We start from the raw sequence: 23,978 nt of genomic DNA on the forward strand, positions 1-23,978 counted from the left end.
TATAAGCGTCTTGTAATGAAATTTAGTTCCTGATATGCATTGATTCAGCATGCTACGTGTCTACATAATGTACTGACTATTAATGTGATTATTTGGATAAAATATACGATATTCTGATGTGGTTATTATACAAGAATGTGGTTTATCATTATCTGTTTAAATGACAGTCAGAGACAGGGCTCAACCCACAAGCAGAAGCAAAGAATACGTTCATATTAACACTGGAGCTCCTGACTGTTTGGTAGTTTAAGCAGTTACTGATATTGCATTCCGTAACTCCGGTTATGTATATTTTCGCTCCGAATTGCGACGAAAAATCATGCAATAAACAAAGGAAATAAACCATTTAATAAAGAGCAATGCAAAGCTCTCAGATAGAAAAGTGAAGGACTGTGTGTGTGTTTTTTCTTATAGCAAAGTCCACCAGAAAAGTGAAGGAAATGATGAACTAAGGAAAATATGTTGATTACTAGATGGAGTTCCTGTTCCTTGGACGGGGTTTTGAATTTCGCACAGAGCTACACGAGGGTTTTCTGCAGTAGCCGTCCCTAATTTAGCAGTGTAAGACAAGAAGAAAGGCAGCTAGCATCACCACCCACCGCCAACTCTTGGGCTACTTTTTTACCAACGAATAGTGGGATTGATCGTGACATTATAATGCCCCCACGGCTGAAAGGGCGAGCATGTTTGGTACGACGGAGACTTGAACCCGCGACCCTCGGATTACGAGTCAAGTGCATTAAGCACGTGGCCATACCGGGTCACGATTTTTGAAGGGTAGTGTAATGTTAAGTCTGTTTGTTAACCACTTGGCCCATTGGACGGGTGAAATAAAAACTCATTTGTAACAAAGATTAGGAAATTGTGCTTCCATTTTTTTCTCAACGTAATAAACATTAAAAATGTTATAAAAATACATAAAGGTACCAATACCAAAAAAATACAGTGTTTTGAATAATTATATCAATATTAAATTAAATGGGGGTTCTGCCCCCTCATGACCTTTCTCATGTCATCTTATATCACTGTATTTAGTTATTTTGGTTTAGTTTTTTTTTTTTAATTAGACATCAAATTAGATGGAAGTCCAAACTCCCGCCCTTCTCATGACCCTTCTCATATAATCTTGTATCACTGCCAAGTTTGGTATTAATTGATCAAGAAATGTGGAGAATATAGGAACAGATATGGAATGATAGTTATCAGATCGTATATTTTTCCCGGTCACACCCTTTACTTTAAATATAGTAGATTATTTTGTTTGTTTGTTTGTTTTGAATTTAGCACTAAGTTACACAATGGGCTATCTGTGCTCTGCGCACCACGGGTATCAAAACTCGGTTTTTAGTGTGCAAGTCCGCAGACATACTACTGTACTAGTGGGGGTTGTAGATTATTAACAGATTTCAATCAAATTAAATGAGCATAATAGCGTACATTATTTATTAATACCTTTCTAAGGGGTCGTTCTTCATAATATTTAAGTAACTAAAACTATTTTATTTTGAAATCTGGAATAAGTTTAAAGTATAAAAAATAATATAAATTATTGAATACCACACAAAAACGTGTGTATTTTATCCGTTAGAGTCCGTGTTTTAGTTTTTTCATAGGCTGAGTAAGATAGTAAAAGAAAAACTTGCTACGAGGGTCTAAATTCACTAAAATAATTGCTTTTCTTCTCAAAATGTGTGTGTTTTCTTATAGCAAGGCCCCATTGGGCTATCCAGTGAGCCCACCGAGGGGGATCGACCTCCTGATTTTAGGGTTGTAAATCCGTAGATAAACCATTGTACTAGCGGGAGGCAGTAGGCTCAACCTACTGGAGAATTATTTAAACTTCGAATTGAAAATACGCTAAAACAACAAAAAACAGTAGCGAATTTAAAAATTCAAATAATTCATTTACTGTTTAAACTATTAAAACAGTTTAATGTTATCGAATTTTAATGATAACTACTATATAAGAAAACTTTAGTGTTCCAAATTTCTTAAATTTACAGGACTTCACTAAGGACTTTCAGTATTTAGTTTTGTTTTTTGAATGAAAGTACAAGAAGGTTTTGTACTTTTTCTTAATAACAATCACAACATAATCCGCTTCCTACATAAAATATATCCTGAATATTTATCTTATCAGTATTATCGATGATAAATATGTAAGTAACCTATACATATATAATTCTAAGCAAAATGGACATACCTCAAGGATATCATTGACCATTGAGTATCGAAAGGTCCAATCGATATTCATGGCATCCTTCTCCAACATGTCCTTTTATAAAAAAAACAACGAACTATTAACACTAAATCTATACTATGACATTCCTGTAATGTGATTAAAAGAAGCATTAACGGCTGAAGAACATACAGAGGGCTTACAAAACTTTATACGTATATTTTCTTGCATTGGCAAAAAAGGCAGTATTTTTTATTTATATTTGGTCCACAGTGAAGTCAGTTTTATAATGATAAGCCTTATGCATAGAATAGCAAACATACATATAAACCTTTACGAAGATAAATGTTCATACAACGAGGTTGATGAGCAATATTGAATCAAATAAATGACATACTCTTTTGAAGGAGAGCACTGCCAATATTTCCATCGGAAACACGAAAATTCGCATAAGAAATGCTAATATATATCACACAGCAACGATCTCCAAAAACCACATTCAAGTTCTCAGAAATTCTCTAACTGACAAACTCAAGTTACAACCAATACACTGGATTAACATTATGGGGTGGACGACTTTAAGTCGAGTAACTTTGCTGGAAGAAACTAATATCTGTAAGTTAAGTTCAACTGCACTATGGAACGAAGTAGAGGTGAGCAAAGGAAGGCCCAACTAAGCGATTACATTTGATTATTTGATTGGTGTTGTGCTTTTAAAACTATAGTATACACAAGCAAAGAGAAACAAAAAAATATGGTAGCGAATTCTACCCCACTGTCGCCTTCCCCTTCGGAATCAGTTCAAAATTAGGGACAGTGGAAGATAGACTTAATACACTTTATATGACAAAGACAGAGCTTGCAAGTTTAATGCCAATGAGAATGAATTCGAGACCTTCATGTCATGACCCATCAATTCACCAATGCTGAACAAGTTTGAAGTGGATAGTATCAATCACTTATAAAGATAAAGATGGGCATAACACAGCTGATCCATTGTGTAGTTTTGTGTTTAACAAAAATTAACACATTAAATCTATTTCGATATTTGGTAAATCGAAAATATTTATAATCGGAAATCGTAACTCCGATAGGTCTATTATTTCATGATAGTTAGTCTAATCGAAGCTTAAATGAGAAATGCTGTAATAATTCAAAGCATATATTTTGAGTAATCGGTTAGTTACACGTGACACTAATTAACGTAATTGTTGCTTATTGGTAATAAATTAAATAGCCCAACGTAAGTCCAAAAATGGGTTAAAAATGCTGAAACGTTGTTTTGGCGAATTTAGGTTAACTACTGTACTGTGTTTGTATACACAACGGGTTCTCTGTGCTCTTTCACTACGGGTATCGAAACTCAGTTTATAGCGGTGTGAGACAGCAGACATACTGTTGTGTCACTGGCGGGCTACTGTACTGTGCGATAGTGTAAGGACAAAGTCCAATATTATATTTTAGTCTATTTTCGAAGAACAGGCGAAACATCAACACTTTATTAATCTTCATATTTAGCACAATAAAAACTCACTGGAAGTGTTTGAGTTCAACAACCACTGAATATTGTATGTGTTCCCTTTTTATTTAATAACTGCAGACAGTCTTTCAGGTATTGTTTCAACACCTGTAATCAAAATTTCCTTTGGATTTTTAAACAAATAACTCTAATACACTCCCGTAAAGTTTCTTTAGAAATAACATTTGATTTATCGAGTTTTTGATCTATCATTTCCTGGATCTGCTCAATAAGGTTGATAATGGGGTTCTATGTGGACATAACATCATCTGAATGACTCCAGCAGCTTTTTTCTCAGCTAAGTAGTTTCTGTATAGATTGGATGCATGTTTGGAGCCATTACAGTCTTGGTATACCAACAATACGCAAACAACTGGGTATACCATGATGGATTAGTATCTGATGGTACCTGCGCTGCTTCATTATTTCTTCTGCTCTGCAAATATTCCCTATTCTCTCAACCATAAATTATCGTACCGCTTCTCTACTGCTTAATTGTAGGTGCTATGCATTGAGGTAAGTACCTTTCACCTTTTTTCCGCTGGACGTTCAACCTATGCTTTGAACCTTTTATTTCAAATTTGGACCCATCCGTCCGTAACACCTTTTTCCAATCACCAATTGTCCAGTTTTTATACTTTTTAGCACATTTCAGTCTCTTGACAATATTCGGAGATTAAGGTAAAGATGTTTAACTGATACATGACCAAATATTCCATTATTATTGTGTCTTATTGATATTGTAGATCTAGATCACTTGGTACATGGTCGTTTATCTCGTGGTAGAGATCAGTGACAGTATTCCTTCTTTCCCGTAGGCTGTATAAGCAAATATACTTAACAACAGTATAACTGAGTTTAGGTGTTCTGCCTCTTTCTTTCATATTTTCAAATTTACCTGTCTCAGTCACATGATCAAACGTGTACTTGAAAATGTTTGGGGAGCATTTCAAGTCTGCTGCAATTTGCGGAGAGTCCAATCAACATCACGTAAAGCTTTGTTGCGAACTTTTTGCTCTAGTGATAATTTTCTCTACGCTTTTTTGGGCCGTCGCATGACAACAAAACTTAATATATGGTGTTAAACACTGTTTTATCAATTTTTATTTGTGGAGTGCTATTAAACTGATTTCTCGAAGCATATACAGGTACCATATGCTGTCTCGCTCTCGCTTTTTTCTTTATAGTTAAGAAATTGCATGGGACACCCATGAGAGTTATTTCAGACCCTAACTTTGATTGGTGTGCTAATTCAAGCAGAACTCTTATGAAATGCCCTTGGTATAAGTATATAGGAATTCTAAAGAATGATAAGTATTCTCACCTGTCAACAGGAATCAGTGAAGCATTACCATAATGTTGAAATTTACATTCTGTAATAGTATGGAAGAATTAGCCTCATAACATGAAAAGAATGACAAAAATATTCTCTTGTCCTAACGGTTTTGCACAATACTGTAGATTACTGTCCGAGTAATGGAAGAAAGTTCCATTAGCTTTCTATAGAAAGAACACTTAAACTAAATACTATTTTCATAATTTTTCAGCGATTAATTCCTGACTAACAGTTTTTAAAGTAAGTGAATAATGTATGCGAGCAGTAATGAAAAAGCTATGTCAACGTAATTAGGGTTATGATTATAACATTTGGACAGAAAAGTATATGTTAAGAGTATAAGTCAGGTAACAATATGGCATGGTGTGAGGTACTCATCTGATGTAATATATGGGTTGGTGCCCTGGCATTTAGCCATTAATCAATTGTTGTCTGAATAAAATCTGAATATAAGTCATTGAGGTATCTAAAGATTAACTAGATGCTTAGAAGAATGATTCTGTCAGTGTTATTTGTGTTATTCTACTCTGTTGTTATTTCAACTGGTCATGAAATACGTGTTACTGATTACACTAAGATCATATGGTCATGTCATTTCAAATTGTTATACTTTTTTGCTATGATATTTGAAACACAGTCTGCTTTCAGTTACAAAACTTCAAATGAATTTATAGAAATAAAAGTAAAATTTAGCGAAACAAGAGAGATTTTTACATTACCACAGTCTGGATGTGATTTTAAATTTGTTTTTAATGTAATGATATTTCTTTATTTCGTGAGGATAAAGTAAATAATGTTAATACTCTGGTATATATAATTTTTTGAAGCATTTTAACACTAGATGACTTAATGTTTATTGTTTGTTTGTTTTTGAATTTTGCACAGAGCTACTCGAGGGATGTCTGTGCTTGCCGTCCCTAATTAGGCAGCGTAAGACTAGAGGGAAGGCAGCTAATCATCACCACTCAAGAGCTCTTAAGCTCCCCGTCGCGCCAAACATGCTCGCCCTTTCAGCCGTGGGGTCGTTATAATGTTTAAACTGGATAACTTATCTACACGCATTGGATCACAGACACTCCTGAATCATCTGGCCCGAATCTATTCGTCTGTTTGTTGAGATTTTGGCAGAACTACTCAAGGGCTATTTGCGCTAGCTGTTCCTAAATTTTCAATGGCAAACTACACGGAAGTCAGCTGATCAACATCATTTACGGCCAATTCTTGGACTGCTTTGAAAAAATAGTGGTAGATACGGTCATATTATAAATACTTTTCTTCTGAAAGAATGGTGTTAGGTGACTAGTTTCTGTCCGTTTTGACATCACAACCTGCATCTTGCGAGTTGAGCGCTCTAACCACCATGTCATTCCAAATCGTAACTATAACATAACTATAACAACTATAACTGTTATGTTAGTTATAGGGAAAGAAAAATATAACTCTGAATCTTTAAATTTGTTGATTCGTATTCTGAAACAGGAGTGAGTTGTGTGATTTTTTAGACAAACCCGTAATCAAGAGGAGTGTTCTGTAGTTAATAACTTGATTGAGTTTGAACTTGCATAAAAAGTAAACAGATTGGGCTCATTAAAAAGGTAGTGAAAACAATATTTTTTTAATTAGCTAAAATAATAGAAAAACAACGACAACAGAAAAAACAGTGAAGAACTCGTTACCTTTCAGACTCTAAAGATAAATCTCTGTAAGACTAGTCATGATGAAAACCAACTTAAACTGGCCAAAAAAAGTGACTGAATTCAAAGGTAAATTTGCTTTATTTTGTTATCTTTATTCACTCAAAGTATTGGTCGGTTTTCAAATTTAGTGAACGTCATAGTTAGCCGGGAAAGGATATTATAGTGCCAGTCCTTTCACCATGGAATTCTATATGCTACTGAACTATTTTCTCATACATAATAGACAATATATTTATATATATACTTAAGACTCTGAAAACTAAAACAGCGTTGTCTTAGCAATTTTCTGGACGACATATTGCCATCTTTACTGTCAAGAAAATAAATAAAGGATAAAATGAAAAATCTCTTCATAACTAAATAAGGTATAAAAAGATAATATACTTGCATGTAATAGTTGAAAAGGCAAAATTTACATATTATTAATTCAACAATGAATAAGATTGATTAGACATCTTTCTAAGTTTTTATTGCTAGATTACTTGCTTTAGTTTCCATTAAAAGTGTGTTCTAAAACTAATGTTACTTTCTTAATGAATGTATCATACACGTCAAAACAAAACAAAACACTCCTACCCGAAGACTTCCACGAATACAATGTTCTGTGAGCAAAGCATAGTTTGGTTCGTCAATGCACATCCCTATGAAACGCACCAGGTTTTCATGAGTAAGCTCTCCTATCTGAAGAATAAGCGAACAAGAAGAACAAGTTACATATAACAAAAATCTTTAGAATTATTTGTTCGTTTTTACCTTAAATACGAAGATTATTTAGCAGTTAAGTTTTCTTAATCAAATATAGATTTATTACCTAGCTGTGAGAATTTCATCTACATTTTCAATGTTATTGGTAATTCAGGCTTTCTCTTATTACACAGTTTGTTCGAAATTCAGGAATTATTCTTGTCTGTTAGTATCTTTTGAAATATATGCTGATCATGTTTTTATGTACTTAACAGTTATTACTAATTCTTGGTCTTGACATGATTGTAGTCAGTATCGCCTCAAGTATTTAAATATAATAAGCAATTAAAACTGTCTTTGATCTTTTCATGCAGCCAATAACTAATACTTTCTTTGATTTTTCAATATCGTTAACAGTCACTGGTGATTTTGGACTTCCAAAACCTTTGGTTGAGCTTAATCTTTCCATGTTGTTAGTAGTCAAAACAATCTTTGACTTTTTAATATATTCAACAATCAGAATTGAGTCTGATCTCCAACTGCCCTTGACAGTTTGCCTTGCGTTTGATATTTACAGAGTTATTAACCAGGAGTGCCTTTGACTTTTCAGTGTTTGTGATCGAGACTGTCTTTTGTCTTTCAGTGTTACCAGTATTCAAGTTTGACTATTTTTTAATATTAAAGACAAACAAACAAAACTATTTTCTGATTTCTAGAGGACCACGAATATCTGTTTTGATAGAATGTATTTTACAACATGTATCATGACGTTTGATGTCGAGTGCTAAATACACAGTTGAAATAAAGTATTTAAACAGTATAATTATACGAAGACTTTAAGCAAGGGGGAACAAATTTAGTTAGAATGATTCTTCTTGTTGAAAAAAACCCATTAAATGTTTAGATAACATTTTAAAACATAAAAGTAATCACAAGATATTGTTCGAAACGGTATGTCTCCAAAACTTTCATACTACCCAATAAAAACAGCACTATGAGCTTGAGATGTATTTACTATCGATGCCGATAGGGAAAGAAAAAAAACAAAAAGAAAAGCATGGTAGAGTACAGAAGAATGTAGAAGACAATGGGTTACAATAAATTACACTGAAAATGTTTTTGAAAAACGGCATCAATGATAAGTAATCTGCCAAATTACCTAAGAACTTTGTTCCCATTTCTCAGTGGGCTTTTTCTTGTTTCCAAAATCTTGAAACAACATACAACATTTTATGCATTCAAGCGTTAAAACTGAACTTGGAAATGATAATTGTTTTTTGTTAATCGCAAACTTGTATAACAGGCCATATGTGATGTACCTACTATGGGTATTGAGTAAAAAAGTTTAGTGTTATAGCTCTCAATCTTACATGTGAGCAACTGAGCGTAGACTGAAGATAAACAAGGACAATCTTTTTATTCACTTTCCTGGGTTTTTGTTCTTTTTATTTTATTCATAAAATAAATTGCTGGTTGGATAGCGGTAAGTTGACTGACTTACAATGCTAAAAGCCAAAGTTCAATAGCTCACTGCGCATTTTTATATTAATGTAACGACTATGTGAGACCCGAAAAAAGGGATTATATCATAGAAACATCAGGATAAGTGTTCACCAGCTGTGTGTTTTGATAACCTTCTACATTCATTAATCGCTCATCCACTTTACATACATTACAGCAATAGTCTGACTGTACTGATTTACTTCCGATTTGTTTCTCCTCATTGATTTTCGTTAATAAATGCTTTAAAATCTTAAACTGCCCCATTTAACTTTTCATACATTAGGGCACTCTTCACATCCCTCACAGTTTAGAAATGAGTATTGGCTTTAGGAGAAAGCTAATGTTGTTACTTACACCCTACCTTGTTCAGAAGTTCAGCATGTATTTGTCCTCACTGACAGCACTTTACAATATATTTTTTCATTGAAGTGAAATGAGCAATTAAACTAATACCTAGGTTTGATATATATCTATGTATAAAGGTTAACACAAACAAACTGACCTGTTTCAATTCGACCATCACCTGGCGAGACAAGTTCAGTTTGCTGACACGTAGTGGTTTTACTACAACTTTATTTCCCTGAAAGGAGAGGACGTAAACAAATCACACAAACAAACACACGTGCTGTTAAGCCTTCTTTTCTTCAGTCTACTGTAATAATACGGTTCTCTCTAACAATGTAACAATAATTTTAAACGTTAGAATTCACGCACCGAAAGCCGACGAAATATCAAAAAATTAATAGGTCTAAAACTGTTATAAAATTTATATGATAATAACTTTAAAAATATCACTTGTTTCACACTTTGAAAAGCTAATGTGTTTTTAGACTTCACTTGCATTACGAACTTTTATTTGTAAGGTGAAGTTATCATATGTTTCAACATTCAAATAAAATTATCGAATCTAGGATTCCAGAATGTTAATTATAAATCTGCCTGTAAGTGGGTTGCTAAGCTACAATCAGGTTTCCTTGTTTTGAAGTCGAACAGCAATGACCTAAGTTGGTCGAGAAGTAAAATAAGGCGTTAAGAAATATGCTGCGATACAAAGAACTAGTTTTTTCCCCTATACTTTTTACGAATAGGTATTGTGATTCTTAGCTTACAATTTTCATATCGTATACTCGTGCATCGATTCTAGCAATAGGAACAATAAATCATGGCACAACTAACTTTTCCTAACTTTAGGATTTATTGAGAGCATTATATTTACCAACAAGTTTATTTTGCATTTCTAAACTGTGGTATTGACTTATTTAAAGTTCTTAGATTTATAATTATTATACTTTAAGGATGAAGATTAAGCATTATTTGACGACCTTGATGCCCTTAAGCCTTATGAACAAATATAGAACAACGAGTTTTATGAGTAAGTGATAATATAGAATTACCACGATCACTAATAGCTTAAAAAAGAAACGAATAAAGACATTTTCTTTCTAGGGTACATTGCTTATAAAACTTAATTGTACAAATAAATATTATTTATGCGAATAATTATTAATTTTCTCATCTCACTTTGCACGTTTTGAACATGGTTTTAGTTAATTGAATACTTTCTATAAACTTATTGAAGTACTGTGTCTGTGTTTAATGCTGGGTGAAAATTTCTAATCTAAGGTTTTAATGTATCAATATAAATTTATCACAATCTTTTTCATAGTTTAACAAAGTTTATATTCTTTTTTCGCGTCAAAACTATATTATATAAAACCATATAATATAAGGAAGGATAATTTCATGGAATTTGAAAGATAACGTTAATACAAAAAGCATTTGATGACAAAGATTTTATAAATAACATTTTGTCAATAACTTTTTAGTAGAAACATATTTGACATATATTTACTGTTTAATAGTATCCGAAGAAAAGGTAAGTTAGTAATTTTAAACCATTCCTGACTTGTAATGACTCTGTAAACAAAACGTTATTTCGTGTTTGAGTGTATTATTATGTTATATTTTTGTTGTTGTGAAATTGTGTTTACAACAATTAGAGAGTTAACATCTAATCACATTAACATAGAAATTATCAAAACAGATTTGCTCTGTACTACTTTGGCGTAAAAAATGCTTCAACTTCACATAAAAGTCAAAAGCCTGAACTTGCACATTCCAATGATTTACACCTTAAACATTTAAACAAGTATACAAGTATGTTACCTTGTATAAGCCAATAATCACACCACTCACTGCAGCTAGTTCTTGTGGAGAGCTGCCGTTGGATGTTTTGGGATTCTAAAGATATAAATGAAATAAATCATTTTATTTTATATCTTCAATGTTTATTTTCTACAAATAGAGCAATATGGTACATCTATCAATAGCATAAAAATATTAAACAAACATATGCCTAAGTTTTCGTTAATCAAACACGATAATCTTATATATTTTAGGTAAAGGAAGGTTGATATGTACTACATGATCGGTACTCTTCAATTTAATGAATAACAAAAACAAATAAATGTACTTTCAAATTCGGAAATAAATCCGAGGTTTATTTGAGAGTAAGCTCTATGATAAAGATTAAGTATCTTTTGTTTCACTAGAATACCACAATTTTCAATTAAATGAAGTATCATAAGGTTTATGGTTACTTTAGTTAAACTTCTGAATATATTGTTACTAGTTTCGTCTGATCAATCGAAATTGATTAATTGGAATTTTGTTCCCCTCATGGGGCCCCGCCATTCTTTAAGCGAGATTTGTTTACCAAACTCCCTTTCCTTCATTATAAAGAGAAACATTCATAATATACTGTGAGAAAATATAAACATTTTTAAAGTACACTCGAAATATCAATAAGAACGGTGGAACTTAAAGTAAAAATGGCTTATAATATGAGTATAACACAAACAAAAACTGACAAATATCACTTAAACCTTGTCGCATAACGTCCTAGCAGAAAGTGTTGAAGTATAAACGATTTAACTATTTTATTAAGTTATCTTATTAAGTGGCTCTGTGATAAATGGAAGGTTTCACAATTAACATAATTGTTGCTCGTGTAAGCAGATGTGGTCTACACGGTAAAGTATTTTTTGTTCCTGTAATCCGATGTGACAGTTAACATACTTTTTGCCTCTGTAAGCCTCAATATTATGGATAAAGAGATTTTTACTTAGCCAAGATGTTAACTCACTTCAAAATATATTAGAGTAAGCCTGATTTAGATCTTACCAAAGACTTTAAGTCTGTTTGTACTTCATCACCAAGTGGTAGACTTGTGGCAGATTTTTTATTCACTTTGTCTGGAAACACAATGTCTTGCCATCTTACTTTCCACCAATACTCACTCAAAGTAGACTTGTACTTGATGCGTCTACAAGTAATATTACACACATAATTTTAATACATTGTGGTTATCTTTTATTTGTAACCCATATAGATCATTTTGTTTTGTAATAATGAACATTCTGTATCAATGTAATGAGTTCAAAGTGATACCACAACAGATACTTTTTTATATCGAATTTTTCATAACAAATATCATTTAGCCTCTCAAAAATACTTTACAGAAAGCTACTGTGATCTTCACTTCAATATTTTATGTAACCAAGAATGTAATAGAACCAAAATGATTTCATTCTTGTTGCCGAAGGTTTGTTTGTTTGTTTGTTTTTGAATTTCGCACAAAGCTATCCGAAGACTATCTGCGCTATCCGTCCCTAATTTAGCAGTGTAAGACTAGAGGGAAGGCAGCTAGTCATCGCTACCCACTGCCAACTCTTGGGCTACTCTTTTACCAACGAATAGTGGGATAGTTCGTCACATTATAACGCCCCCACGACTGAAAGGGCGAGCATGTTTGGCGCGACGGGGATGCGAACCCACGACCCTCAGATTACGATTTGCACGCCTTAACACGCTTGGCCATGCCGGGCCTGTTGACGAAGGATATATTTATTACCCTTGCCATATATCTGCTCTAGAAAGGGCCTAGGCCCGGCATGGTCAGGTAGTTAAGGTGGGTCGCGAGTTCGAATCCTCGTCGCACCAAACATGCTCGCCTTTTAAGCCGTGAGGGCGTTATAATGTGATTGTCAATCTCACTCTTCGTTGGTAAAAAAATAGCCAAAAGTTGACGGGGGGTGGTGATGATTAGCTACCATACCTCTAGTCTTACACTGCTAAATTAGGAACGGCTAGCGCAGACAGTCTTCGTGTAGCTTTGCGCGAAATTTAAAAAACAAACAGAAAAGGCCAATAACACTATTAGTGTGTATAAAAGCATACGCCGTGTATTTGGACCAGCAAAGACCTATAAAAGGCTCAATTAAAAAAACGTACTGTGTATTTGCTCCGTAAAAGACTGTATGACGTATTTATGCATTCTGAATGCTGAAAGTGTATGTACACCAAAGTTCAAATAATAATTTGCACGTGGGTGGTCAAAGAATCTATCTAGTGTGAGAGCGTTTACGTGTTTTTATTATTATTATAATAAAACCACTTCGGGTTATTTACTGTGTCAACCGAGGGGAATCGAACTCCTGATTATAGCGTTATAAATGCGAAATTTATCACCGTTCCACCGGGGTACGTGTGAGAGCGATTTATATATTAGTTTTTGTCGCGAGTTCCTTACCATTATACACGTATAAATTTACGTGATGTTTTCATATAAGCTGACTAGAAAATGAACACGATTTACCTTTTTCTTTCTATGTTCGTCAATTAGGGGTGGAACTGAGGGTGAAAGGGTTGTATTTGCACTTGATCCCTAAACCATTAAACTTAACTCCTAATTCCCAAGAATCACTGTAATGTTAGTGTTTCTTCGTAGTTTCTGTTTGTTTATAGTTAAGCACAAAGTGTTGATTGTTTCGTTTATGTTTAAATAATCTCTGTTTTTATCGTTAATATTTTTTTCACTTTGTTTTCCGCATATCCTAATCCATAATCATTACGCTAATACCTTACCTTGCTGATAGACGATATTAGTACGCATGGAATTGCTTCATGTTAAGTTTAAGTATATAAAAGTTCTTATTCTAGTATTGTTTCAAAGACACGTGTAACACATTAAACTTGCACAAAAATTAATAATCATCAAAAATGTATTGACTTTATGTTTGTGCTTGTCCTGCAATGGATTAAAAATATACTAAAAGCTATGGACAGGTAAATCTACATGCCTACTAGTGACTGTAGGAAACTTCATTCGAAGTTAAAAAAGGTATGAAATTTCGCATAAGAAGAGGTAGTTTTATAACTTCCACAACGCCAGTTCTCAGATCTAAAATGTGTTTATCTTCTCCGACAAACTTCTGTGATTGGAGGATTCCCATTATTGTTCTCAAAGAATGACAACTCCATTTCGACTACAATATTAAATGTGTTTTCTTCATTGCTTGCGTAACATGAGTTACTTTTTTTAGGTTTGTGAATTTAGGAAAGGCACACTATTTAGAGAGCAACTTTTGTAAAGTGAGGCATTGATTTCTGATCCAAACTTTTAATGTCTACCTAACCTAATTTCAGGAGGGCGAATGTAGAAATCATAGATAAAAATAGCGGAAACAACTAATACAGAACATCTTATGTAATTATTCACCAACTCTACAAGCCTTCGCAACCAGTATTTCAACATCCTGAGGAAATTAGATGTACTTGTAGAAAGTTTATGAGAAATGGAACCAGGACACACTGTTTCAGAGCCTGAAACATTTGTAAAACCATTATATACCATAGCCAATAATTATTTCAGTTTAATATTGAAAGTTAGGATATGGTAAGCCAGATTTTGAAAAAGACAAATCCAATTAATATGTTCCACAGACGAACTGCAATAAATACTATTCAAAAAGCTTAATATATTTATACACGAATTCTAGTGTTTAAGATATTGATGATAGCTAAATCTGAGTTAAGGAACCCAGAAGAAAACAACATATGAAACTTAATGGAAAGTGCCATAAAAAAGTGTTACCTTCTTTTACGCATGGAACCATAATAATGTTATAATACCTATGAAGTGTTGTCCAAAGAGAGCTCTTTAGAAGGATAATTAAATTCTAAAAAAAAACCTATATAACGTCACATTGATGCTTAGTTGTTAAGAAAGAAAGAAAAAACCTGCAAAAATAAAGAAAACACGATATTATATAGAAAACATTTACAAACCTATAACGCAAAATTGACTATATTTCAATAAGACTCAAAAGTTTGAATATAAAAATCACTGAGAAAAACCATACGTCCGATTAATCTTTCAAATCCGGTTGATATAATAATATGTTAGCCTAGGCAATAGCGATTGATATCATATGATGCGAGCATTTTGCACGCAGTATTTTTAATGGTTCGCCGCAGAAACTTGGAAAGTTTTGCGCGTGGGGTAGTAGAAAGGTTTACGTAGGAAGAAAACGAGGACTTAAAGATTATTAAATAGACGATCTTATTTCTTCAGCAATTTTCACACAATTCACGTGGATGACCAAAAGGGAATTTTCTTAAAGAAGGGCTTTTGTCGGAAACGTTGTATATGAGTTTATGAATATATATACAATTTTCTTTTCCAACATTTTTGGGGGAATTTTTCAACAGAATACCTTAATACTTAAATTATTTTTATCACACATGTTATAAAATTTCCATATTTTTACTTGAAAGTTGCAGTTTTGCTAGTACGCACTCTTTGTATTCATAAACAAGAAAAGTACGTTGGTTGAATATGGACCAATAGCTAACATTATTAGTGCACTATATCTCACTGTCAATAATCGCCAACTATTCACGAAGTGATATGCAAAAAAGTTAATTTGTAAAATGTTAGCAGTAGCTGCCTATAATGGGAGAAACAAGAAACGTTTAAAATATGATAAAGTGACTAATATGGTGAAAGTTGTCAGTAGGAAATCAGTAATAAGAACAAACAATGAGGAATTCTAGTATAATATATTTTGTAATAACTGTGCTGGTTTTCTTAAAACCAAACTAACAGTTAATTAACTGGGTCGTAACTTGTAATAGGTCTTTGTTGGTAATGGAAACGTTTAATGACTGCACGTTAGTTAATTTAAGTACCGTTCTAAATTAAAATTTTTTTGCTAATTTTAACACATAACTAGGGGGAGTTATACTTTGTCTCCCACATGATACCGAAAGAATATGCAACTAACGGAATGATAACATTACTCAAACCTTATAGAAAGATACTATTTTGACAATAGTTTTTATGAGAAATAATATTTAACGTTATAAATATATTTTGAGAACAACTGTCAGGTTTCAAGTATCTTACACAGACTTTATTCAGTGAGATATTTAGAATAAAATGGACGAATTTAAATTGCGTTATTAAACCCTTTCTTGATATATCAGATATTAACTACTAATTCCAACCACCAGTTATCGTCATTTCTTAAATTCTGATCTACTTAATAATAATTGGTTAACTACTTGAGCTTTAGTTAAGAACTTAACAGTTGTACCTAGGAAAGGATTACACAGTTTAACTGATCATTTTCTTTCTTGTTAATCACAAAACGTTTACATAAAATATGTACAAGAATAATACCTACTTGTAAAGTAAAGCTCCAGCAATAGAACCAATGACACATAGTCCAAAAACTGTGATACCAACCGATCCAAGAACCGGGAAACTTTCTAAAATTAAACACAGAATATAGTTAATGGTAAATAAAAGAGGCTGGTATGCATACCTAACTATATCAAAACTAATAACTTTGTCAAACTTCTTATTTTTTAATATTATGAATCAGTATTTCAGGATATCTCCTGAAGTACTTTTCGCACAAATAAAACAGCCTGAAAGAACACAACAAGTGTAAATAAACTGAGCAAATAATTGTTACACCAAGCACTAATTACCCTTCTACTATCCAAGTTTCGAAATAAGCATACACATGCTGGTATGAACATCCTAATATGACTCTAACTCTAGAAGAGCTCTTAAAATATTACTTATCCAATAATTACTGGGTAAAATTCACTAAGTATTAATATTTAAATACAAAGACTTTTATTGTAGTTTGGTAAAGAGGTTTTCTTATGTAACGATCAACCATTTAAATCTTCAAAGATTGGGTTGGCAAGAAAAATCTATTTAACATAACTTTTTTCTATATTAGTTTTTTTAAACCATTGATCAATTAGCAAGCACGCGAATAGAAAAGATTTTAATTAAGTCATAACCTACATTTTCTTACCACGGATTTCTATATCAGAGAGGAAAAACAGATTAGAAAATTAAAATTGTCTTACAATTTAAAGTCTGGGTAGTATGAGAGGGGCTTTACTGTATGTTTGAGATAAAATCATCTGAAAACACCCACCTCCCAAAAAAAATCTTAGATATTTAACCGATAAGCAAAAGCTTAATATCAAATATTATGAAGGTCCAAATCGCTCCAAAGGAAAAAATATCACGTTTCGGCCATGAGTTTGATAAAAGTAACATTTTTCACATCAGTAGTGTTTCCTGGTGCAAATATAATTAACAAGTGAACTTTTAGTTTGGTTCAGTTTTGCTTTTAGATTTGTTACTTCTAATATATAAGACGAACTATTCATCATTTAAACCGACACAAGCATCAAATGCATGTTGAGACTTAAACTGATATCCAATATCATATGCAGTGGGAATCTTAGCTTTGTATCAGATACATGTTGTGCTTATTATCCTGATTTACTCATAACTCCTGATGTTCATCAGATGCACCTTAAGCACCTTAAAATAGCTTAGTGAAGCTGATTCATTTTATAAACTTGGCTAAGTGCACTGTGTAGTTCGAGTAGTAAAACAGAGCACTGTGAAACTAAATTGTGATCTCTAGTTCAAATCCTTCAGACACGAGACCTGCATTAGTTATCCACTTCATTCGGACTTATATCTAATAATCGCTGGTGCAACTTTTACTAGAATTACAGCTATGATACCACATAAAGAGATTAGTGTGTTTTAAAGTTTCACAGAAATCTGTAGATGTAATATCTTCGCATAATCGTCCCAAATTTTGAAATGATAAATTAGAAAGATTGTTTATTTGTAGTTAAGTTGGGTTTTGTGTGATCTGCCCATCACGAATATCTAAATCCGTCTTTATCATTGTAAGTCCGCACACATATCGTTGTGCCACTGGGTACTTCCAACTATGTAACCACTCACCGATAACTTCTAGCGGTATAAGTACACAGGAAAACCACTTTGCCACAGGGGGATAACTAGAAAGAAGGCAGCTAGTCAAAAATAACCACCACCAACTCTTGAGCTGCTCCTTTGTGACTGAATAGCGGTGAATTCTTATAACGCAGTCGTATCCTAAAATAGTGAAGTGATTTCTTAAGGTAACGGGACGCGTGCCATAATTTATGGTTTGTTTGTTTGTTTTGTTTGTTTTGGAATTTCGCACAAAGCTACTCGAGGGCTATCTGTGCTAGCTGTCCCTAATTTAGCTGTGTAAGACTAGAGGGAAGGCAGCTAGTCATCACCATCCACCGCCAACTCTTGGGCTACTCTTTTACCAACGAATAGTGGGATTGACCGTCACATTATACGCCCCCACGGCTGGGAGGGCAAGCATGTTTTGCGCGACGCGGGCGCGAACCCGCGACCCTCAGATTACGAGTCGTACGCCTTACGCGCTTGGCCATGCCAGGCCTATAATTTATGGAATCACAGACCAACCACGCTAACCCTAGGCTACGTACGTATCTTTTAGAAGAGATAAATTATTACGGTTATTAGTTATAACATTACTTGTAATAGAGTTTTATGTGAGCTTGAACTGATAGTTTGTAGAAACTGTTTTATCAGATCCTATTAAAGTTAAGTTTGAATTTGATTGTTTGATTGTCATTAAGCAAAAACATTACACTATGGCCTTTTTGGGCACTTCTCAACACTGGTATGCAAAACGATTTTTAGTGTCATGAGTTCTTATGGTTACTTCTGTTTTTTGCAAGAATTACATTTCCTAGAGTTTAGAAATTTCACAACGTTTTGATACGAATTTACAGGGTGAGTCCGTGGTTCATAGCATATAACCTTAATTGACTCCTAGAATAAACGACAATTGATAGCGAAAGAATCAAACTATTTGTAATGTCACCTTAAATCCTTGTTGGTTGACTAAAATCATACAAAGGCATTTATTAACCGTCATATTACATACTATGAGCGAGCACAACTTAAAACGTTAATAAATGTGCAGACTTAAATTTTATATGATTAAATATATTTCCATATCAGTTATTTTATCTTGATATTCCAAATCATTAAGCAATCATAAGGAAACAACTGAAATATTCAAAGATGTATCACAGTAATACAATTTTGCTTGAACTTAAAATGCTTTTTGTATAAGGTGTTCCCTTTGGTTCTTAAGAAGAGAACACTGATAAAGGCCTCAATACAAATGTCGTCTAACTTTAAACTTCAGGCTGAGGTCTGTAATAGATTCAAATGATACTATTGCGTGTAAAGTTTAATTACATCCGTAATATCGAAGTTAAAGTCTGAGAAACAACTAATTTTACGTACGACAAAATATAACGGAATCAAAGTTGAATAACACACATAAAATCCAATTTTATGATACAATTGCGTGTAAAGTTTAATTTCATGTTTAATATTTAAATTTATACTCTGTAAGGACGGTGCTAGCTTTTTTCTTGTGAGGTCTCCAAAGTGGACTAAGCAAGAAAAGCTGAAGAGGTTGTACTCCACATCTTGTGGATGCACATATTACAGTATTTAGAAATTGAACAAACTTAAACAACCAGCATTGTTCGTTGGATGAAGGGGCTAGAGGGTAGACTGAGGTACATTTTTGGGGTATCTTCAATCTCAGCATGATACCTCTTTTCTCCATCGATCCTTTGAGTGTGGAGATATTATTTGTTGTAAAACTTAGCGACTAGCATGTGTGTGACGAAATATAAAGTATTTTTATTTTTATTTTTATGGCAAAACTCCTAAAACCATTTGCTATCTCCTTTTAATGTTAAACTACTGACCAACGGGTTGTCAGTCAACAGCACGATACCATCCATCATCTATATTTAGCGATTGGCTGTTACTTTTACAATGCACACACAGCGTAAAGTGATGGGAATATTTTAATGTGTTGTACGTATATGGACCTTGTTATAAATGCATCGAAGTTAGAATAATAACAGTTAAGATGAACCTACTTTGTGGCAGACAATGAAGAGCATCACCGGTAAAACCGCAATAGGGAATATCTGGTGGAGGACCATCCAGTCCACCTGGCCAATGGATATATGTGCCTGGAATCTTTTCATAACGTCTTCGGATCCCATAATACGTTGCAACAGGCTGAAGTTGATAAATAACAATTTATAATCCAGTATGAACTCTTATTAAACCATTCAACAACAAAACTAATAATCTGAAGTCAGTAATGTCAAATAAATAAATAATCACAATGATCAATCCAGCTAAAGCCAAATATTCAGTTTCTGTTAGAAACATCCTGGTAATTGTTTTAAATTTAGTCGTTATTTGTAGTTCAAATTTCGTTAAGAATGACTGAATTAGTTTGCCAGTCTATTTGATCAGCGCTTGTAATTGATTGACATGTCCATTTATTTTGTGATTTTTGGAAGACACATTCGCTAAAAAACGAAGCACCGAATATAAGAATTAGTGATAGCTTCCTTATTAGTATTATAAATTTTCAGTATGTACAATGGAACTTACAAGGTTGTGAAGAGTCCAATATAATTAATGTGCCAACATATAAGAAAGATTGTAACTTGTTTGATGTATGACCCCTTTGTCAGTGCATACTAGAAAAGCACATGATGTAATAAAAGTAGATAAACTCATAGTTTAAGAGCCACACATTCCGAAAGACTTTCTACCTTCTGAAATAGGTCGGGTTATCAGCACTGTATAAGTAAAAGGTTCGTTTGTTATCACGCATAAAGCTACACAATAAGTTATCTATGCTGTGACACTGTGAGTATCAAAATTTGATTTTTAGAGTTGTATTACTTATGAATTACCCACTGAGCCATCAAGAAGTAATTTATAAGATGAAAATCTGTTACTCTTTTTTTATTTGTGTGTTTTATTTGTTTGTTTTAAAGCAAAGACATATTAGGCTATCTAGCAGGTCTACCACGAGGAATCGAACTCTAAACATTGATGTAAGTCTGTAGACTTATCGCTGTTCCATCGGGGTACTCGAGTCATTTGTAGTTAAGTCAATATTTCAGGCTAGAAAACGTGCCGCTATTTTCAAAATATTTTATTTCCATAAATTAACAAAGTAAAGGTTACCCGTTAGGTAATAAATTAACTTGGAAAATACGTAAAATAGAGCACTACCAAGAACTTTGGAAAACTAATAAAAGTGTGAACATAAGAAATATATCGAAAATACGAAAAAAATGCATAATTCTCTGGAACATCAACATTGTCTCTGAAGGAACTCTGTCTCACCCTCATAATTCCAGTCTCAGGATCCAGGTCGCTCAGTGTGTAGTCTGCCTCTCTATCGCCATTTGCATTGATGAAAATGTCCCCTGCCATTCCTGTGGCGATTAGAAGAAATAAGATAAGCTTTACATATACATTTCAGACAAATCTTTTAATCGCTCCAAATTTAGAAATCGTGATATCAGAAATTCTACAAGTGGAATATGTTGGGTAATTATTATAACGGCTGAAAGATTAATCAGAATTTACTTTTTTAAGTAATGTTCCTTTACCAATAATTTCTTACTCTTTTATTACATATTTCTGTAATTTTTAGTTTATAACATATTAAACGTCTTCGATGTAGAAATAATGTTGCCATTTTTGTTTCACTAATATATGGTTGTTTCAAAATGTCATAGGATTATTCTTCTTCATGTGTCAAATCTGCGGCAGACATCGACAACCATGCCAGACTTCTCTGTTGTCAATCCTCCTTATCAACTCGATAGGATTAACATCTTTTATTGGTTTTTTTAGACTGAAAGAGTTGATAAACCCTGTGGCATATGAAAGTAACAAGCACAATGCCCCGGGAAGAAACATTCTCTGTAACATTTTTATTTCATCATATTTAAATATAAAATGGGTGAAATCATGTTTTTTAGTGGAGATAGTGCAAAATAAATTTTTGTGATTTTTAATTTTTAAACCTGCAAGACCGTCGCGCCAAACATGCTCGCCCTCCCAGCCGTAAAGGCGTTATAATGTGACAGTCAATCCCACTATTCGTTGGTAAAAGAGTAGCCCAAGAGTTGGCGGTGGGTGGTGATGACTAGCTGCCTTCCCTCTAGTCTTACACTGCTAAATTAGGGACGGCTAGCACAGATAGCCCTCGAGTAGCTTTGTGCAAAATTCAAAACCAAACAAACAAAGAAAACCTGCAAGTCTTTTCTGCATCAAATACCAAGATGGATATATATACATATATTAATTATTAAATTATATTTCTTTGTTGAACTTAGTGCAAAGTTACTCAAGGCTATCTGCGTTAGCCGTTCTTAATCATGAAGTGATAAACTAGAGGGAACCAACAATATTTGTTTGTAGTTAAGTACAAAGTTACACGATGGACTATTTGTGTTCTGCCTACCATGGGTATCGAAACCCGTCTCTATCGTTGTAAGTCCACAGACATACAGTTCTACCACTCTGGGGCTTCCAACTACGTAACATCACCTATCGACAACTCTTGGTGTACTCTTTATGAAACAGTAGTGGACTGATTGTGACATAATAACCCCTCCACGGCTAATAGGACGAACATGTTTTGTGACAGGGATCGATCCCGCTATACTCAGACTACGAGTTCAGCTCCCTGAACACCAGGCGATCCTGGGACAAATGATTAAATACTAGACAGAACAATGACGGCACCTTGAGAAATTCGGAGAGTTCAGAAATCACAAAGTTTTGACACGACCGCATTAATTTAGTCTTGTTATCCATTTCATGGATCTTTTGCTCCGTAGCCAATCACAAAGGGACAATCCGGCTCTGGATTTGAGTATAAAAATGAAGGAAATCTACAGTGTTTTATGAATTAATGTTTCATTACTTTGGTGGACAGAACTATGTTCATATATTGATATGAATAAACCATTGTGTAAGCTTTATTTAAATTAACTTATGAATTTGTTTGTTTAAAGTTAAGCTCAAAGCTACACAATGGACTATCTGTGCACCGCCCACTACGGGTATCAAAACTCGGTTTCTAGTGTTGTAAGTCCGCAGACATACAAATGAGGTGCTAGTAGGGGGTTTAACTTATGAAAATAACGACTGCCAATATTTTACTAGTATATCTTGCTTCTTACTATTTTTTAAATTATCTCCAGATGTTCATATTTGTCTTTATCATATTAGGTCATTTTAACCATAAAATGTAATTGAACATTATTCATTTTTATTGATATAATACCATAGTAAGGAAGACCAGGGTGGTTCACTCACTTTTTTTTATTTTACAAATAAAAGTCATCTGTGAACTTAAATATAAGAAATTAAATACCAATATAATTTAAACACCTTACTCAATTTCTGGAAAAAAAAACGTAGGAAAAAGTAATTGATTTGTTATGTAATCGAAGAGTATGGGCTGTGTATTAACCTACCCCGAGTACGAGCAAGTTACGGTCTGGAGCAAATTAGCAGGAATAAAATCAAATCAAAACACTCTGTATGAGTCAATATCTTCATTGCACATTTAGGTTTCTAACGGCTTCTCATGAAATTGGGTAGCCCTCCAGTGGGTCACCGGTGTGTCTGCGGACTTCCAACGCTAAAAACCGGGTTTCTATACCCGTGATGGGCAGAGCACAGATAGCTCATTGTGTAGCTTTGTGCTTAATACAAAACAAACGATATTGCGTACAAAGATTCAAAGTTTGAAAGCTATATCACAAAGAAATAATATATATGAATCAACGCAGTGGAGAAATTTTAATTATTTTTCGTTCGTTTTTCCAATATTTAAACATTAAATAAAAGCAATCGAAAATAATTTTAAATATTTTGCTATTATATTCTTCATTGTTTCAAAGCATACCAAATACATGCAAATTACTTATTATGTGGCTGGTTGG

At 33.4% G+C, this 23,978-nt stretch overlaps 1 protein-coding gene across 1 annotated transcript in view; it reads right to left on the reverse strand.

Moving 5' to 3' along the window:
* The window catches only part of LOC143249178 (atrial natriuretic peptide receptor 1-like), a 52,739-nt gene that overhangs the window by 21,122 nt on the left and 7,639 nt on the right, over positions 1 to 23,978 (reverse strand). Inside the window, exons 5-12 of the mRNA XM_076498637.1 lie at positions 21,358 to 21,449; positions 20,082 to 20,226; positions 16,448 to 16,532; positions 12,102 to 12,243; positions 11,085 to 11,159; positions 9,421 to 9,498; positions 7,308 to 7,412; positions 2,204 to 2,275 (exon numbers count right to left, since the gene is read on the reverse strand). Of these exons, the coding sequence (XP_076354752.1) occupies positions 2,204 to 2,275; positions 7,308 to 7,412; positions 9,421 to 9,498; positions 11,085 to 11,159; positions 12,102 to 12,243; positions 16,448 to 16,532; positions 20,082 to 20,226; positions 21,358 to 21,449 (794 nt within the window). The remainder of the gene's footprint in view (positions 1 to 2,203; positions 2,276 to 7,307; positions 7,413 to 9,420; positions 9,499 to 11,084; positions 11,160 to 12,101; positions 12,244 to 16,447; positions 16,533 to 20,081; positions 20,227 to 21,357; positions 21,450 to 23,978) is intronic.

Source organism: Tachypleus tridentatus, chromosome 4 (genome assembly GCF_004210375.1).
Source record: "Tachypleus tridentatus isolate NWPU-2018 chromosome 4, ASM421037v1, whole genome shotgun sequence".
Lineage (NCBI taxonomy): Eukaryota > Metazoa > Arthropoda > Merostomata > Xiphosura > Limulidae > Tachypleus > Tachypleus tridentatus.